The 17843-nt window shown below is 38.5% G+C and overlaps 1 protein-coding gene across 1 annotated transcript in view; it reads right to left on the bottom strand.

Annotated features, from left to right (window-relative positions):
• Window positions 1-8013, bottom strand: part of frmpd4 (FERM and PDZ domain containing 4) — a 73590-nt gene extending 65577 nt beyond the window's left edge. The window contains exon 1 of the mRNA XM_067409797.1: window positions 7898-8013. Within this exon, the coding sequence (XP_067265898.1) occupies window positions 7898-7980 (83 nt within the window). The 5' untranslated portion in view covers window positions 7981-8013. The remainder of the gene's footprint in view (window positions 1-7897) is intronic.
• Between the last annotated feature and the right edge of the window lie 9830 nt (window positions 8014-17843).

Genomic DNA, 17843 nt, shown 5'->3' with positions numbered 1-17843 from the left:
TATGTCACACTTTACTTTATTTTGCTATCCTCACTTACAGAAATGAACTATAGTGTCCTGAACCCATTAGTAGAATAATAGAAAAAATATCAAAAATGTATGAATTATTTTTGGTATATATATTTTTGAATATATATCTATATATATATATATATATATATATATATATATATATATATATATATATATATATATTCCATATCTTGTAGCAGTACATCAGTTTATCAGTCTCCTCTTATGTCCACTTGCAGTTTGTTTTTGTGATATAGGAGCTATTATTTTTATCACTTTATTATTTAGGTCTTCTTGTGCTTCATTAATATAGTTTGCCTGCTGTTGCTACAGCAACCTCCAAAATCTACATGCTTAGACCACGGATAATGCACACATTTCTGTTTAAAATACTGATTTTATTACAAAGTAGTCGAATTACTCTAAATTCAGTATTTTAAATCTACTATATATACATACATACATGTGTATATTATATATATATATATATATATATATATACACACACACACACACACACACACACAGTTATGGCCATGGGTTATTGACAAGCCCATATCGCTCGACCACTGTGAAGTGATTCACTGTTTCTGTTCAGCTCCATCATTCAGTCTTACTCTCGAGTATTATTTTTAAGGAAAGCATAAGGGACGGATGAAGCCAGTGGCCATCAGGTCTGAATGAATGAGGAGAGATGCGACAGCTGCGTTATCAATTCCCGTGACATCACTGCTGCATGTTCTCTCACACACCGCGGAACGCGCACAGACACGCGACCGACGCGGCGATCAAAACGCATTCAAGTCATTAACATGTTCTAAACATGAAGAAAGTGAATTCGCGTAATGACTGCGGCGGACACTCACCCTGCTAGTTTGGGCATCCTGACAAAGCTGAACACGTCCATGACATGGATCGCTTCCGAACTCACTTCGATTTCATCCCGCAGACGCTTCGGTGTGAATCGTTGAGGAATGAAAGCAGAGAGTCAGTGCAGATGATGACAGGTCTCGAGGATCTCCTGCATGGCTGCGCGTTTGCATGGAAACACGATCCGCTTTTCCCTCAGATTACATCCTTCACAGCTCCAGCTGCCCTCGGCCAACTTTATTTAATTTCCCATCGCGGTGGAAACAGGACGCCGGGACTGGAGAGCAACGCGAGAGCGCGAGATAAAGCGAGAGATCGCATGGAGGGGAGGGAGAAACCGAGCGGTTCTCAACTGATGGACGCTCCATCTAATCTCAGATGTCCACATATAATGAATATTCTTGCGCGCGTGCAAAGGTCAGCGTCATCGTCAGCCACTAGCGCGAGACTGGAGAGGAATCGGGGAGCGCGTGGGTGTTCCGAGGAGGAGGAGAGAGAGATGAACGGAGATGAAGGGAGTGGGAGGAGTGAAGCGAGGAGGAGAAAGTTGTTACATGAGATGGTTTGGAGATGATAAACACACACCTGTGAGCGCGCGTCCTGTATTTGCGCGTAAAAAGATGCAGTGCGCCTTAACCAAAAGCAAGGGTTTGGGGCGGGGCTATTTGTGACCATTAGCAGGCGGGGAAACCTCTTTGAAAACAATCATGTGCGTTTGTCGGAATTATAAGATTCCACGTCCTTGTAAACTCGGAATTCTCCTAGATCTCTGACTTGAAGCAGCAGATTCAGTTTGGGAATAGTGTTGTCATCTCGATGGACCCGCGATGACGCTATTGTAAATCTAGCAACGTTTATATGTGTATGTTTGTATGCAAATTGTATAATATCCAAGGTACATATTTCTAGTAATTGTGCAGTTAATTCTCATAATGTAGGAATATTTTTCCTCAAATTTGTCACTACCGAAACACAACAATAAATAATTTAATAAGATGGGTCACATTGACCTATTAAGATTTTGTTCACATCTACCTTGTAAATATATATTTTTTGCTATAAAAAAAAAAAAAAGTTTTCACAGCTAAATCATTAACAATTTAAAATAATAATAATAATAATAATAATAATAATGTACATTTACAACACTAATTAATGAGTCTATTTTGGGAAAATGCTTGATTCTCTGTATTCACTAAACCCAACAGAAAGAGTTTTTGCTGCATTTAAAATGTGCATCTTATACTAAATCTTATTTTTTTCTTGCATAATCATATTCAACAAACCATTAAACAAATTGGAAAGAGACTGTACTGAAGACCATTAAAAAGGTCGTCTTTCTCTCTGTGGAAACGCATGTCGCCCTGTGGAATATCAAACAGCTTCGTTAATAATCTAAATGTGAATCAAAGTATTAGATGGAATAAGAAATTGGGTCAGAAGTCACTGAGGAAACATTATATAATAACCCACCGTCACAAAGCAACAGCTGAATATTAAAATTACAATGTGGGTTTGGCAGAGTATTCAAAGGGAAAGCTTTGTTTTGACTTGCAGAACTGAGGAGGAAATAAGGTGTTTGTCTGGCAAAATTATTTGACAAAAAATGGAAACTACAGCTATGCATGTGTTCACATTTCCTTTGTATGACAGTCTGGACAAAAACAAAATTGTCATGTTGTTTCATTGCCTCATTACAAATAAAGACTCCAAGCACAACTACACAATATGACTACAAAATCTATAAAATGCTCCTTTCACAAGATGTAATATCAGTCTCTGGTGTCTCCAGAATGTGTAGTTTCAGCTCAAAATCCCCCACAGATCATTTATTATAGCTTGTCAAATTTGCCCCTATTTTTGTGTGTGTCCCTTTAAATGCAAATGAGCTCAGCTTTCCAGAAGAGGGCGGAGCTTTAACAGCTCAACAACAACAAAGCTGGAGAATCTCACGCAGCCAAAATGAGGAAAGTGTTCAGACTTACATTGTTCAAACCGGAGTCGACACTGATGGAGAGACTCAGGAAGAAGTTACAACTTTTAGACGTTTCTGAATGGTTAGTGGATAAATTGATGTAGTTGCTGTGGAGTTGATTCAACTCATCCACTAGCATGTGCCGTCATATTCATCTTTTGTGTTGAATTGACCCTCGTTTGTGGAGCAGTCCGGCGTAAAATGACGGCATGACAACAACACTCGACTACAACAACTCTTCCTCTTCTCTAAAGCAGCCCAACATGGCCCCGCCCCCTTTGTTGTGTGTTCTTGGGGGTGGAGTTTATGTAAATTATAGGGTTTGTGATGTCACTAACACGGAACGAAGCTCGTTGTAGTCCCTACCAGTGATTTCTGTAAAAGAAAATCTCTCCCTTTGAATTGAACTTTGAGCGTCGTAACTTTGCAGATGTTGTTTATGCTCAAACAGCAACATTACACACAAACTAAAGTTAAAAAGTCAAATCATAATCAACGCCCATTTAATAATATTTGAATGAAGGGAAGAATGAATGTAGAGTAGCATAATTACAACCTTCGACACACAAATGTATCTAATATGATAAACAGACATGCGCTTGACCAGAAGAAGCAGAAGCGCTTGTCTGCGGCATAATAAAAGCTCCCTGCTCTCGAGACGCGTGTCGCACTCGTCTCTCATTAGCAATCGCTCCTGCCGCCTCGTTTCACTCCAACACCATTAGATACATAATACATTAGCTCATCTACGAATATTTCTGCCTTAGTCCTGTTTTATTTTTAGACGTGAAGACAACACCTCCCATGATTCCGCAAAATCTTGGCGTCATCAAGCTACGCCTTTGTTTTGAATAAGCGACCTCTAGTGGTGAAAGTTACATAGTGTGCCTTTAATTAAAATATCTAACTGCATAAGTAAATACATTCAGTTATAATATTGAAATAAAATTGTCAGTCTTTGAAGTAAATGCGGGAATAAATATACTAACTAAATAAGTAAAAAAAAATAAGTCATGTGTCACTCCAGTCAGGATACTGTAAAATCCTGCAATTTCAATTTTAGCAACATATTCAAGCTCTACCTCTGACAGCAATGAGAAAAACACTTAAACATCCCATATTCTGACCATATGCAGTTAAAAATGTCATGCATTTATGTGTATGAAATAATGCATGACATGCATAACATTAAAAGCTGCATCTGTTCATGATGGAAATAACTCATAAAAGCTGTCAAGAACAGGTCTAGGTCATATTTCACTCCACAATTAAACTTGCCTATTTTTAGGACCATTAAGCAGCAAAATCCTCAATATCATAATGGCAAATAGTGATGATAATGATCATAAAAAAACTACATGTCAGTGTCAAAATGCCATATTTTGTATCCAGGCAGTCATACAAAGAATCTATGAGCAAAAACAAGAACCGACCAAATATTAATAACTGATTATGTTGTAATCGATGTTTGCTTTTTCTGTGCAAAATAACACCAGTAGCTGTAGTTTTTGCCAAATAATTTTATCACCTTAACCAAGTTTAGTGTTGTTCTTCCCTTATGTTTAAAATATTAAAAAAAAAAAATATATATATATATATATATATATATATATATATAAATATTATGCTGGTATTTTAATGGTTTAATCATTGAAAACACATCTATATTGTAATGTGCTGATTATGTGTGACGCTGAAGCTTCTCACAACACGGGATTAATAAAGCATCTGTCCGTCTGCTGTGAACTTCAGCACATCATTACATTAGCTGGGGGTCAAATGAGGCATGCTGTAGTGTAACGCTGAATCATGCGTGTTTATTTACACACAACCAAAAAACGTAGTGAAAAACTAAGAAAACGTGCCACAATATGTAGGTCACAATAAGCCAACTTAGACACACAGCCACATAGAGCCGAAATGTGATGTTAAATGGGAACGTTTGGGAATAATAAGGTCACGCGTTCAGCTTCGCCGCTTCTGGACTCTCCTCTAAAGCCAAAAGCTGCTGATTTCATTCATTTCCCAACTTGGAGTCCTAAATCCGTCCCAGCTTAATTCAGCAAACACTTGATGGAATTTGTTTGATGTGCTAAAGAGACTTCGGTAGAAGACACGGATGGAGGGAAAATCTCTCCAGGGATTCGGGTTAGTTTTGAACTTGATTGACGGCTCAGTGTTTAGAGTTCAAAAGCATCAGAAAACACACTGAATCATCTGATGTTCACATTGAAGCTTGTGTTTTTATATCTTCAGTCATTTCGCTTCTCCAGTAAACGTATCTTGATTTCAGAATGTTTAGATATTTGTGCTGGAAAACAACAAAAACACTGAGGAAGAGCATGGTTTTTTGCAGGTGCATTATGGGATGCTTTTAAACACCATGAGCACTTCATCATGCTCCAGCTCATGCATTTCTCATGCTCAGGTTACAGAAACACACATTATCAGTCAGTGAAGTGATTTATGCAGAACACGTGAGGAGAGGTTCAGTTCACTCAAACTGACAACTAACTGTCCATTAAATCACTGGTTTTCCAGTCAAAGAACGTCCGGCGTTCATCTGCACCAAATATAACACAACTATAGCAGAGACACAAAGATGTCTGTCAGGTTAAATATTCAGTGTTTTGGGCAGATCTCTGCTTCACTCTGTGACGGTTTGGAATAAAAGAGAAGTTAACTAAACATACTCTCTGTGAAACAAAGCTTCTGTAGAACTCTTAAAGAACCTTAAAACTTCCAAATGTTTGCATAATACTGTCATGTTGAATGAATCTTTTACTAGTGATAAAGTATGTTTATGAGCTGTTTAACTCATAAAATGTAATGAAAAATGAATTAGAACAAAATGAATTAAACTAATCCATAAAACGATCAATTATATGAAGCTCCTGACGGAACCCATTAAGCTTCTAGTAGAAGAGTGGAGAAGAAAGTGCACTAAAGTTCCATACAGAACCCGTCTGCCGCTTCATACTGTATATAGTATATGTTTAAATGAATTTTTAATGAAATTTTATGAATTAAACAGCTTGTAAACATACTTTATCACTGGACAAATAAAGAAGGTTCTCTCTAGAGTTCTTGACTCATTACATAGAATTCCTTAAAACCCTTGACCTCTATATAGACCCACATTGAACCGTTTTTTTTTTTTTTTTTTAAAGAGTGACCTTAAACCAAAACTTGTCTAAATTGAGATTTGATGGAAAAAATGGAGAAAAGCACCACTTGTTTCCTCACTATTAAAATGTGACTTACATTAGAAAAAGCGCGAGCTTGTCTAATAACATGACGGGGAGCAACATTTTTAGGCAGAACTTCGCAGTGAGTAAGTTACTACGGAGCCCCTAAAGGGACATGGTGAATGAAAAAAAAGAAAGAAATGGGTGGAAAAATAATTTGTCAATGCTTTTGCATTCGCTTGCAAATGTTTGCGTTCTCCCGAGAAACTTTGCGTTCACAAAGTTTCTCTGGGAACACAAAAGCATTGAAATATATTCCCATCTCATATTTTTTCCACCAGTGTGTCCCTTTAGGGGCTCCGTAAGTTAGAAAAATGCTTCTCAGTAAAGTGAACTTATAGTTAACTCTGTAATATTAAACTGTGATAAGACCAGAAAGAATTTTGACAGACAAAATTACACATATTAACATTAATATGAGAAAAACAAACAAAAAAAATGGTATACAATGTTCAATCTGGTGACTATCAAAACACTGGCTGGACTTCATAGGTCTGTTCTGAGGGAAAAACAATGCAAATAAACAAAACAAAACAGCTAACCATATAGGCATGCAACCATTTTTGGTTCCCAAAAGAACCTTTCAGAGGTCAGTTCTTAAAAGAGCCATTTTTTTCTTTTTTATTAGTGTGAAGAACATTTTAAAAACCCAGCCTTTTGTGGTTCCATGGATGTTTAAGGTTCTTCATGGAACCATCAATGTCTAATAAAGAAACTTTATTTTGGCAGCAAAACAAATAGACTTCACATGTCCTTTGTTGTCAATGCCATAAACTGTGCATCAAATCAAACTCTACAGCATTTTGGCACAAAATCTTTAAATCTAGTCAAATCAGACAGATGACAATGGTTGTGTTGGTTATGCCCTCTTTTTCAAAAAAAAAAAAAAAAAAACACAAAAAAAAAACATTATAAACAGATGATGATCAAATATGGCTTCGATTAATGAGAATAAACATGGTTTATAATGAACTCAATGGGTTTTGGCTGCAAGTTTATTATCGGCTGAAATCATCAAAATTTACTCAATAACTTTTGCAGTCCATGGTAATATTGGTAACACTTTACAATAAAGTCTCATTTGGTTACACTTTGCTTTTACAGGGTCATTGTTACACGTTACATGTAGTTACTGTAGTAATAACTATAAATTTTGCATAACTACATGCAATTAACTCCAAAACAAACCATCATCTTAACCCTAAAGTAAGTAATTATTATTACACAGTACTTAAATGTAACACAGACACCTTAAAGTAAAGGGTTACACTTTATTTTAAGATGTCTGTGTTACAGTGTAATTATACATTTAAGGACTGGGTAATAATAATTAACGACATGTATTAGAATTAGGGTTTGGTTACTGTAATTATGCATAATTTATAGTTATTACTTCAGTAACTGCATGTAACAATGACGCTGTAAAATAAAGTGTTACATAAACTAACAATGAGCTTTACAGCATTTAATAACTTTTAGTTGGTTTATAGAAACATTCATTCATGCATCAACTTTTGATCTAAACAATGTAATAGTAAACGTCAAAAATAGCATTAACTAAGATTAATAAATGCAGTTGAAGAATCGTTAAGTAATTTTAACAAATTAAACCTTTTTGTAAAGTGTTACCATGATATTAATGTTCTTTTTTAATGTACGTACTTCATTGAGTCGCCCCTTGATTGAATGTAAAATCTGGATTATTACTGAGTTCAGAAGCCACACATAGAAAATGCAAGAAATATTGTAAAATTCACAATGCAATAAAGCAGAAGAGCGTCACTGAACTTACTGAATGACAGTGAAAACATCGAGTTCTTCGCTGGGCTCTGCGTCTTCAGCGGACGGTGGCTTGTTTTGCTGTCCCTTTGGCATACTTTATGCTTTTAGCAAATCCTTCCGGTGACCAGCTCCTCGTGTCCCTGTTTCTTACGGAAAAATGCAGTCGGGTAAAATCTCAACATCTGAGCTGGCCTGGATAAACCAACCAACTAACTACTTGCACAGAGTCTGCCCCGGTCTGGGCGTGTGTAGGTCGAGCCCTGAGGCGGAGAGAGAGAGAGAGAGAGAGAGAGAGAGACTCAATAATGAAACACCATCACATTACGGGCCAATGCATCAGCGAGCCACAGGAATCGATGCTCAGCTGCAGTGTCTGTGACTGGAGAGAGAGGACAGAGAGTGCATCAGAACAGCAGCGGTTCAATATCAGAGCGACACGCCGACAAAAATACTTCTGCAGACCGTTAAAGGATGAGCTGTGTTACAGCAATAAGTCACTCCAGGACACGTTACAGTGACTTTTGCTCTTGTGGACATAGCTTTCAGTGGCTTATTGCTTTTAGGAAATGACAACAACAGCAATGTGATAAAAACAACAACATTCAATAAAGTGATTTTACCATGGGACAGGGGTAAAATCCCTCTGATCACTGTGGTAAAACCACTTTACTGGCCTCATTGCTTCATTATGTCATTGTTTTGAGCTGCAGTGGTTGTCTGTACACAGAGATATACGAGGGGTTGTACAGTATGTGTTGATTATGTAAGCAAAATGTGCTCATTTAAATGTTTTAATCCACCACACCATCCATATGTATTCGGTAATGAAGCATGAGATATGCATAATGTGACCTTTCAGTCAGTTCTGCCACTGCCACGAAAGCTGAAAGGATCTTCGACGATAAAACAAAATGCATACTGTAATATATGAACTGAAGAGAAAATAAATGCACATGTAATAAAGAAATAAGAAACGTGTGCTGTGGATGTGAGAAGACTCAGGCCGCTGCACTGATTTCATCCGCAGGGCTTCAGATTACGATTATGCTGCGGCTCCTCATGCGTGAAGCAAATGAAGTCTTCCATTAGTTATGAAGTTAAACGCGTGCAGTACATCGGCATTCTGGGAGTGATATTACATAAGGCAAGAATATGAACAGCTCTCAAGCAGCTGAGCAAATAAAGATCCTCATGCAACATTCACCAGTTTACATAACAAAATGCTCAAGGTTTATTTTCACTAAATAGAAAATATTTAGATTTGTTCTGGCATATTTTTTTGTAATAAAAAGTTGAAATTATTACATAAATGTAATTTATGACAGTCATAACTATGACATAAATCAAAATTATGACATACTAAGAATCATGACAAAAATTTGAAATTGTGACAAAAAGTTTCAATTATGACATTAAATTTATGACATAAGTCAATTTGTCGCGATAACCGTCTGTTCCTGTCAGTTCCCGGACTACATTACCCATAATCCTCTCTGCCATTCACCTGCACTCACTCCACCAATCACTAAACTAATCACCACACCCAGCTGCCACGCATTACCAGGACTATAAAGGACTTTCACACACACCACCTCACCGCGAAGTCTTGTTTTCCCTGTGATGCAATTCCGAGCGATTATACCCTGTCTGATTGTCTGTCACCGTACCTCTTGTCTTTCGTTTATGATCCTGTGCCGCCTGTCCTGACCATTGCTTTGTATACTGTTCTGTGATTGATATCTGCCAGCCCTGACCCTCTGCTTGTTCCTGACTACGATTCTGCCTGTCCCTTGCTGTTCCTGTTTGCTCCTGTTTGACCCTGCCTGTACGACTACTCTCACTTTAATAAAAGCTGCAAATGGATCTCTGCCTCAGTCCCGCTGCGTTACACAATTGTATGGCATGAAGTATCATATGTATTATATATTCAAATTCTGACATAAAAATGTGAAATTATGACAAGTTAAATTTATGGATTATAATAAAAAGTCAATATTATGACATGGAAAATCCTAAATGTGACAAATAAAAATTATGGCACAAAAAATTATGACAAAAAGTTTAAATTATCACATAAAAAGTAATATTTCTGAGATGAATAGTGAAGACAAATGTGTTACATGTTAGTAAAGCTGTCGCAATGTGTGTGTGTGTGTGTGTGTGTGTGTGTGTGCTTTTGTTTATATTACATTGTGGGGACCAAATGTCCCCATGATGTAATATAAACCTGAGTTCACCTACATCATGGGGACCAACCACCGGTCCCCACAATGTAAATTAATTAATAAAAATACTAAAGGATGTTTTTGTGAGAAAATAAAGGTGTGCACAGTTTCCTTTGATGGTTAGGTTTAGGGTTAGGGGTAGGGTAGGGGGATAGAAAGTACAGAAAGACCCCACAATTCACAAAAACAAACATGTGTGTGTGTTACATGTTAGTGAAGCGGTCGCAATGAGTGTGTGTTACGTGTTAGTGAAACGGTTTGAATGAGTGTGTGTTACGTGTTAGTGAAGCGGTCGCAATGAGTGTGTGTTACGTGTTAGTGAAACGGTTTGAATGAGTGTGTGTTACGTGTTAGTGAAGCAGTCACAATGAGTGTGTGTTACGTGTTAGTGAAGCAGTCACAATGAGTGTGTGTTACGTGTTAGTGAAGCGGTCGCAATGAGTGTGTGTTACGTGTTAGTGAAGCAGTCACAATGAGTGTGTGTTACATGTTAGTGAATTGTTCTCAATTAGTGTGTGTTACATGTTAGTGAAGCGGTCGCAATGAGTGTGTGTTACGTGTTAGTGAAGCAGTCACAATGAGTGTGTGTTACGTGTTAGTGAAGCGGTCGCAATGAGTGTGTGTTACATGTTAGTGAAGCAGTCACAATTAGTGTGTGTTACATGTTAGTGAAGCAGTCACAATGAGTGTGTGTTACATGTTAGTGAAGCAGTCACAATGAGTGTGTGTTACATGTTAGTGAAGTGTTCGCAATAAGTGTGTGTTACATGTTAGTGAAGCAGTCACAATGAGTGTGTGTTACGTGTTAGTGAAGCGGTCGCAATGAGTGTGTGTTACATGTTAGTGAAGCAGTCACAATTAGTGTGTGTTACATGTTAGTGAAGCAGTCACAATGAGTGTGTGTTACATGTTAGTGAAGCAGTCACAATGAGTGTGTGTTACATGTTAGTGAAGTGTTCGCAATAAGTGTGTGTTACATGTTAGTGAAGCAGTCACAATGAGTGTGTGTTACATGTTAGTGAAGCAGTCACAATGAGTGTGTGTTATGTGTTAGTGAAGCAGTCACAATGAGTGTGTGTTACGTGTTAGTGAAGCGGTCGCAATGAGTGTGTGTTACATGTTAGTGAAGCGGTCGCAATGAGTGTGTGTTACGTGTTAGTGAAGCAGTCACAATGAGTGTGTGTTACGTGTTAGTGAAGCAGTCGCAATGAGTGTGTGTGTAAGTATCATATGTATTATATATTCAAATTCTGACATAAAAATGTGAAATTATGACAAGTTAAATTTATGGATTATAATAAAAAGTCAATATTATGACATGGAAAATCCTAAATGTGACAAATAAAAATTATGGCACAAAAAATTATGACAAAAAGTTTAAATTATCACATAAAAAGTAATATTTCTGAGATGAATAGTGAAGACAAATGTGTTACATGTTAGTAAAGCTGTCGCAATGTGTGTGTGTGTGTGTGTGTGTGTGTGTGTGTGCTTTTGTTTATATTACATTGTGGGGACCAAATGTCCCCATGATGTAATATAAACCTGAGTTCACCTACATCATGGGGACCAACCACCGGTCCCCACAATGTAAATTAATTAATAAAAATACTAAAGGATGTTTTTGTGAGAAAATAAAGGTGTGCACAGTTTCCTTTGATGGTTAGGTTTAGGGTTAGGGGTAGGGTAGGGGGATAGAAAGTACAGAAAGACCCCACAATTCACAAAAACAAACATGTGTGTGTGTTACATGTTAGTGAAGCGGTCGCAATGAGTGTGTGTTACGTGTTAGTGAAACGGTTTGAATGAGTGTGTGTTACGTGTTAGTGAAGCGGTCGCAATGAGTGTGTGTTACGTGTTAGTGAAACGGTTTGAATGAGTGTGTGTTACGTGTTAGTGAAGCAGTCACAATGAGTGTGTGTTACGTGTTAGTGAAGCAGTCACAATGAGTGTGTGTTACGTGTTAGTGAAGCGGTCGCAATGAGTGTGTGTTACGTGTTAGTGAAGCAGTCACAATGAGTGTGTGTTACATGTTAGTGAAGTGTTCGCAATAAGTGTGTGTTACATGTTAGTGAAGCAGTCACAATGAGTGTGTGTTACGTGTTAGTGAAGCGGTCGCAATGAGTGTGTGTTACATGTTAGTGAAGCGGTCGCAATGAGTGTGTGTTACGTGTTAGTGAAGCAGTCACAATGAGTGTGTGTTACGTGTTAGTGAAGCGGTCGCAATGAGTGTGTGTTACATGTTAGTGAAGCAGTCACAATTAGTGTGTGTTACATGTTAGTGAAGCAGTCACAATGAGTGTGTGTTACATGTTAGTGAAGCAGTCACAATGAGTGTGTGTTACATGTTAGTGAAGTGTTCGCAATAAGTGTGTGTTACATGTTAGTGAAGCAGTCACAATGAGTGTGTGTTACGTGTTAGTGAAGCGGTCGCAATGAGTGTGTGTTACATGTTAGTGAAGCAGTCACAATTAGTGTGTGTTACATGTTAGTGAAGCAGTCACAATGAGTGTGTGTTACATGTTAGTGAAGCAGTCACAATGAGTGTGTGTTACATGTTAGTGAAGTGTTCGCAATAAGTGTGTGTTACATGTTAGTGAAGCAGTCACAATGAGTGTGTGTTACATGTTAGTGAAGCAGTCACAATGAGTGTGTGTTATGTGTTAGTGAAGCAGTCACAATGAGTGTGTGTTACGTGTTAGTGAAGCGGTCGCAATGAGTGTGTGTTACATGTTAGTGAAGCGGTCGCAATGAGTGTGTGTTACGTGTTAGTGAAGCAGTCACAATGAGTGTGTGTTACGTGTTAGTGAAGCAGTCGCAATGAGTGTGTGTGTAAGTATCATATGTATTATATATTCAAATTCTGACATAAAAATGTGAAATTATGACAAGTTAAATTTATGGATTATAATAAAAAGTCAATATTATGACATGGAAAATCCTAAATGTGACAAATAAAAATTATGGCACAAAAAATTATGACAAAAAGTTTAAATTATCACATAAAAAGTAATATTTCTGAGATGAATAGTGAAGACAAATGTGTTACATGTTAGTAAAGCTGTCGCAATGTGTGTGTGTGTGTGTGTGTGTGTGTGTGTGTGTGCTTTTGTTTATATTACATTGTGGGGACCAAATGTCCCCATGATGTAATATAAACCTGAGTTCACCTACATCATGGGGACCAACCACCGGTCCCCACAATGTAAATTAATTAATAAAAATACTAAAGGATGTTTTTGTGAGAAAATAAAGGTGTGCACAGTTTCCTTTGATGGTTAGGTTTAGGGTTAGGGGTAGGGTAGGGGGATAGAAAGTACAGAAAGACCCCACAATTCACAAAAACAAACATGTGTGTGTGTTACATGTTAGTGAAGCGGTCGCAATGAGTGTGTGTTACGTGTTAGTGAAACGGTTTGAATGAGTGTGTGTTACGTGTTAGTGAAGCGGTCGCAATGAGTGTGTGTTACGTGTTAGTGAAACGGTTTGAATGAGTGTGTGTTACGTGTTAGTGAAGCAGTCACAATGAGTGTGTGTTACGTGTTAGTGAAGCAGTCACAATGAGTGTGTGTTACGTGTTAGTGAAGCGGTCGCAATGAGTGTGTGTTACGTGTTAGTGAAGCAGTCACAATGAGTGTGTGTTACATGTTAGTGAAGTGTTCGCAATAAGTGTGTGTTACATGTTAGTGAAGCAGTCACAATGAGTGTGTGTTACGTGTTAGTGAAGCGGTCGCAATGAGTGTGTGTTACATGTTAGTGAAGCGGTCGCAATGAGTGTGTGTTACGTGTTAGTGAAGCAGTCACAATGAGTGTGTGTTACGTGTTAGTGAAGCGGTCGCAATGAGTGTGTGTTACATGTTAGTGAAGCAGTCACAATTAGTGTGTGTTACATGTTAGTGAAGCAGTCACAATGAGTGTGTGTTACATGTTAGTGAAGCAGTCACAATGAGTGTGTGTTACATGTTAGTGAAGTGTTCGCAATAAGTGTGTGTTACATGTTAGTGAAGCAGTCACAATGAGTGTGTGTTACGTGTTAGTGAAGCGGTCGCAATGAGTGTGTGTTACATGTTAGTGAAGCAGTCACAATTAGTGTGTGTTACATGTTAGTGAAGCAGTCACAATGAGTGTGTGTTACATGTTAGTGAAGCAGTCACAATGAGTGTGTGTTACATGTTAGTGAAGTGTTCGCAATAAGTGTGTGTTACATGTTAGTGAAGCAGTCACAATGAGTGTGTGTTACATGTTAGTGAAGCAGTCACAATGAGTGTGTGTTATGTGTTAGTGAAGCAGTCACAATGAGTGTGTGTTACGTGTTAGTGAAGCGGTCGCAATGAGTGTGTGTTACATGTTAGTGAAGCGGTCGCAATGAGTGTGTGTTACGTGTTAGTGAAGCAGTCACAATGAGTGTGTGTTACGTGTTAGTGAAGCAGTCGCAATGAGTGTGTGTTACGTGTTAGTGAAGCGGTCGCAATGAGTGTGTGTTACATGTTAGTGAAGTGTTCGCAATAAGTGTGTGTTACATGTTAGTGAAGCAGTCACAATGAGTGTGTGTTACATGTTAGTGAAGCAGTCACAATGAGTGTGTGTTACATGTTAGTGAAGTGTTCGCAATAAGTGTGTGTTACATGTTAGTGAAGCAGTCACAATGAGTGTGTGTTATGTGTTAGTGAAGCGGTCACAATGAGTGTGTGTTACATGTTAGTGAAGCAGTCACAATGAGTGTGTGTTATGTGTTAGTGAAGCAGTCACAATGAGTGTGTGTTACATGTTAGTGAAGCAGTCACAATGAGTGTGTGTTATGTGTTAGTGAAGCAGTCACAATGAGTGTGTGTTATGTGTTAGTGAAGCAGTCACAATGAGTGTGTGTTATGTGTTAGTGAAGCAGTCACAATGAGTGTGTGTTACATGTTAGTGAAGCAGTCACAATGAGTGTGTGTTATGTGTTAGTGAAGCAGTCACAATGAGTGTGTGTTATGTGTTAGTGAAGCAGTCACAATGAGTGTGTGTTACATGTTAGTGAAGCAGTCACAATGAGTGTGTGTTATGTGTTAGTGAAGCAGTCACAATGAGTGTGTGTTATGTGTTAGTGAAGCAGTCACAATGAGTGTGTGTTACATGTTAGTGAAGCAGTCACAATGAGTGTGTGTTACATGTTAGTGAAGCAGTCACAATGAGTGTGTGTTACGTGTTAGTGAAGCAGTCACAATGAGTGTGTGTTACGTGTTAGTGAAGCAGTCACAATGAGTGTGTGTTACATGTTAGTGAAGTGTTCGCAATAAGTGTGTGTTACGTGTTAGTGAAGCAGTCACAATGAGTGTGTGTTACATGTTAGTGAAGCAGTCACAATGAGTGTGTGTTACGTGTTAGTGAAGCAGTCACAATGAGTGTGTTACATGTTAGTGAAGCAGTCACAATGAGTGTGTGTTACGTGTAAGTGAAGCGTTCACAATGAGTGTGTGTTACGTGTTAGTGAAGCAGTCGCAATGAGTGTGTGTTACGTGTTAGTGAAGTGTTCGCAATAAGTGTGTGTTACATGTTAGTGAAGCAGTCACAATGAGTGTGTGTTACGTGTAAGTGAAGCGTTCACAATGAGTGTGTGTTACGTGTTAGTGAAGCGTTCACAATGAGTGTGTGTTACGTGTTAGTGAAGCAGTCACAATGAGTGTGTGTTACGTGTTACTGAAGCAGTCACAATGAGTGTGTGTTACGTGTTAGTGAAGCATTCACAATGAGTGTGTGTTACATGTTAGTGAAGCAGTCACAATGAGTGTGTGTTACGTGTTAGTGAAGCAGTCACAATGAGTGTGTGTTACATGTTAGTGAAGCAGTCACAATGACTGTATGTTACGTGTTAGTGAAGCAGTCACAATGAGTGTGTGTTACGTGTTAGTGAAGTGTTCACAATAAGTGTGTGTTACATGTTAGTAAAGCAGTCACAATGAGTGTGTGTTACGTGTTAGTGAAGCAGTCACAATGAGTGTGTGTTACGTGTTAGTGAAGCAGTCACAATGAGTGTGTGTTACGTGTTAGTGAAGCAGTCACAATGAGTGTGTGTTACGTGTTAGTGAAGTGTTCACAATAAGTGTGTGTTACATGTTAGTGAAGCGGTCACAATGAGTGTGTGTTACGTGTTAGTGAAGCAGTCACAATGAGTGTGTGTTACGTGTTAGTGAAGCAGTCACAATGAGTGTGTGTTACGTGTTAGTGAAGTGTTCGCAATAAGTGTGTGTTACATGTTAGTGAAGCAGTCACAATGAGTGTGTGTTACGTGTAAGTGAAGCGTTCACAATGAGTGTGTGTTACGTGTTAGTGAAGCGTTCACAATGAGTGTGTGTTACGTGTTACTGAAGCAGTCACAATGAGTGTGTGTTACGTGTAAGTGAAGCGTTCACAATGAGTGTGTGTTACGTGTTAGTGAAGCAGTCACAATGAGTGTGTGTTACGTGTTACTGAAGCAGTCACAATGAGTGTGTGTTACGTGTTAGTGAAGCATTCACAATGAGTGTGTGTTACATGTTAGTGAAGCAGTCACAATGAGTGTGTGTTACGTGTTAGTGAAGCAGTCACAATGAGTGTGTGTTACGTGTTAGTGAAGCAGTCACAATGAGTGTGTGTTACGTGTTAGTGAAGCAGTCACAATGAGTGTGTGTTACGTGTTAGTGAAGCAGTCACAATGAGTGTGTGGTACGTGTTAGTGAAGTGTTCACAATAAGTGTGTGTTACATGTTAGTGAAGCAGTCACAATGAGTGTGTGTTACATGTTAGTGAAGCAGTCACAATGAGTGTGTGTTATGTGTTAGTGAAGCAGTCACAATGAGTGTGTGTTACGTGTTAGTGAAGCAGTCACAATGAGTGTGTGTTACATGTTAGTGAAGCGGTCAAAATGAGTGTGTGTTACGTGTTAGTGAAGCAGTCACAATGAGTGTGTGTTACGTGTTAGTGAAGCAGTCACAATGAGTGTGTGTCACATGTTAGTGAAGCGGTCACAATGAGTGTGTGTTACGTGTTAGTGAAGTGTTCGCAATAAGTGTGTGTTACGTGTTAGTGAAGCAGTCTTAATGAGTGTGTGTTACGTGTTAGTGAACTGTTCGCAATGAGTGTGTGTTACGTGTTAGTGAAACGGTTTGAATGAGTGTGTGTTACATGTTAGTGAAGCAGTCACAATGAGTGTGTGTTACATGTTAGTGAAGCAGTCACAATGAGTGTGTGTTATGTGTTAGTGAAGCAGTCACAATGAGTGTGTGTTATGTGTTAGTGAAGCAGTCACAATGAGTGTGTGTTACATGTTAGTGAAGCAGTCACAATGAGTGTGTGTTACATGTTAGTGAAGCAGTCACAATGAGTGTGTGTTACGTGTTAGTGAAGCAGTCACAATGAGTGTGTGTTACGTGTTAGTGAAGCAGTCACAATGAGTGTGTGTTACATGTTAGTGAAGCAGTCACAATGAGTGTGTGTTATGTGTTAGTGAAGCAGTCACAATGAGTGTGTGTTACGTGTTAGTGAAGCAGTCACAATGAGTGTGTGTTATGTGTTAGTGAAGCAGTCACAATGAGTGTGTGTTATGTGTTAGTGAAGCAGTCACAATGAGTGTGTGTTACGTGTTAGTGAAGCAGTCACAATGAGTGTGTGTTACATGTTAGTGAAGCAGTCACAATGAGTGTGTGTTACGTGTTAGTGAAGCAGTCGCAATGAGTGTGTGTTATGTGTTAGTGAAGCGGTCACAATGAGTGT

The sequence above is a fragment of the Chanodichthys erythropterus genome, chromosome 14, assembly GCF_024489055.1.
Source record: "Chanodichthys erythropterus isolate Z2021 chromosome 14, ASM2448905v1, whole genome shotgun sequence".
Taxonomy (NCBI): Eukaryota; Metazoa; Chordata; class Actinopteri; order Cypriniformes; family Xenocyprididae; genus Chanodichthys; species Chanodichthys erythropterus.
This window is presented reverse-complemented; position numbering and strand designations above follow the sequence as displayed.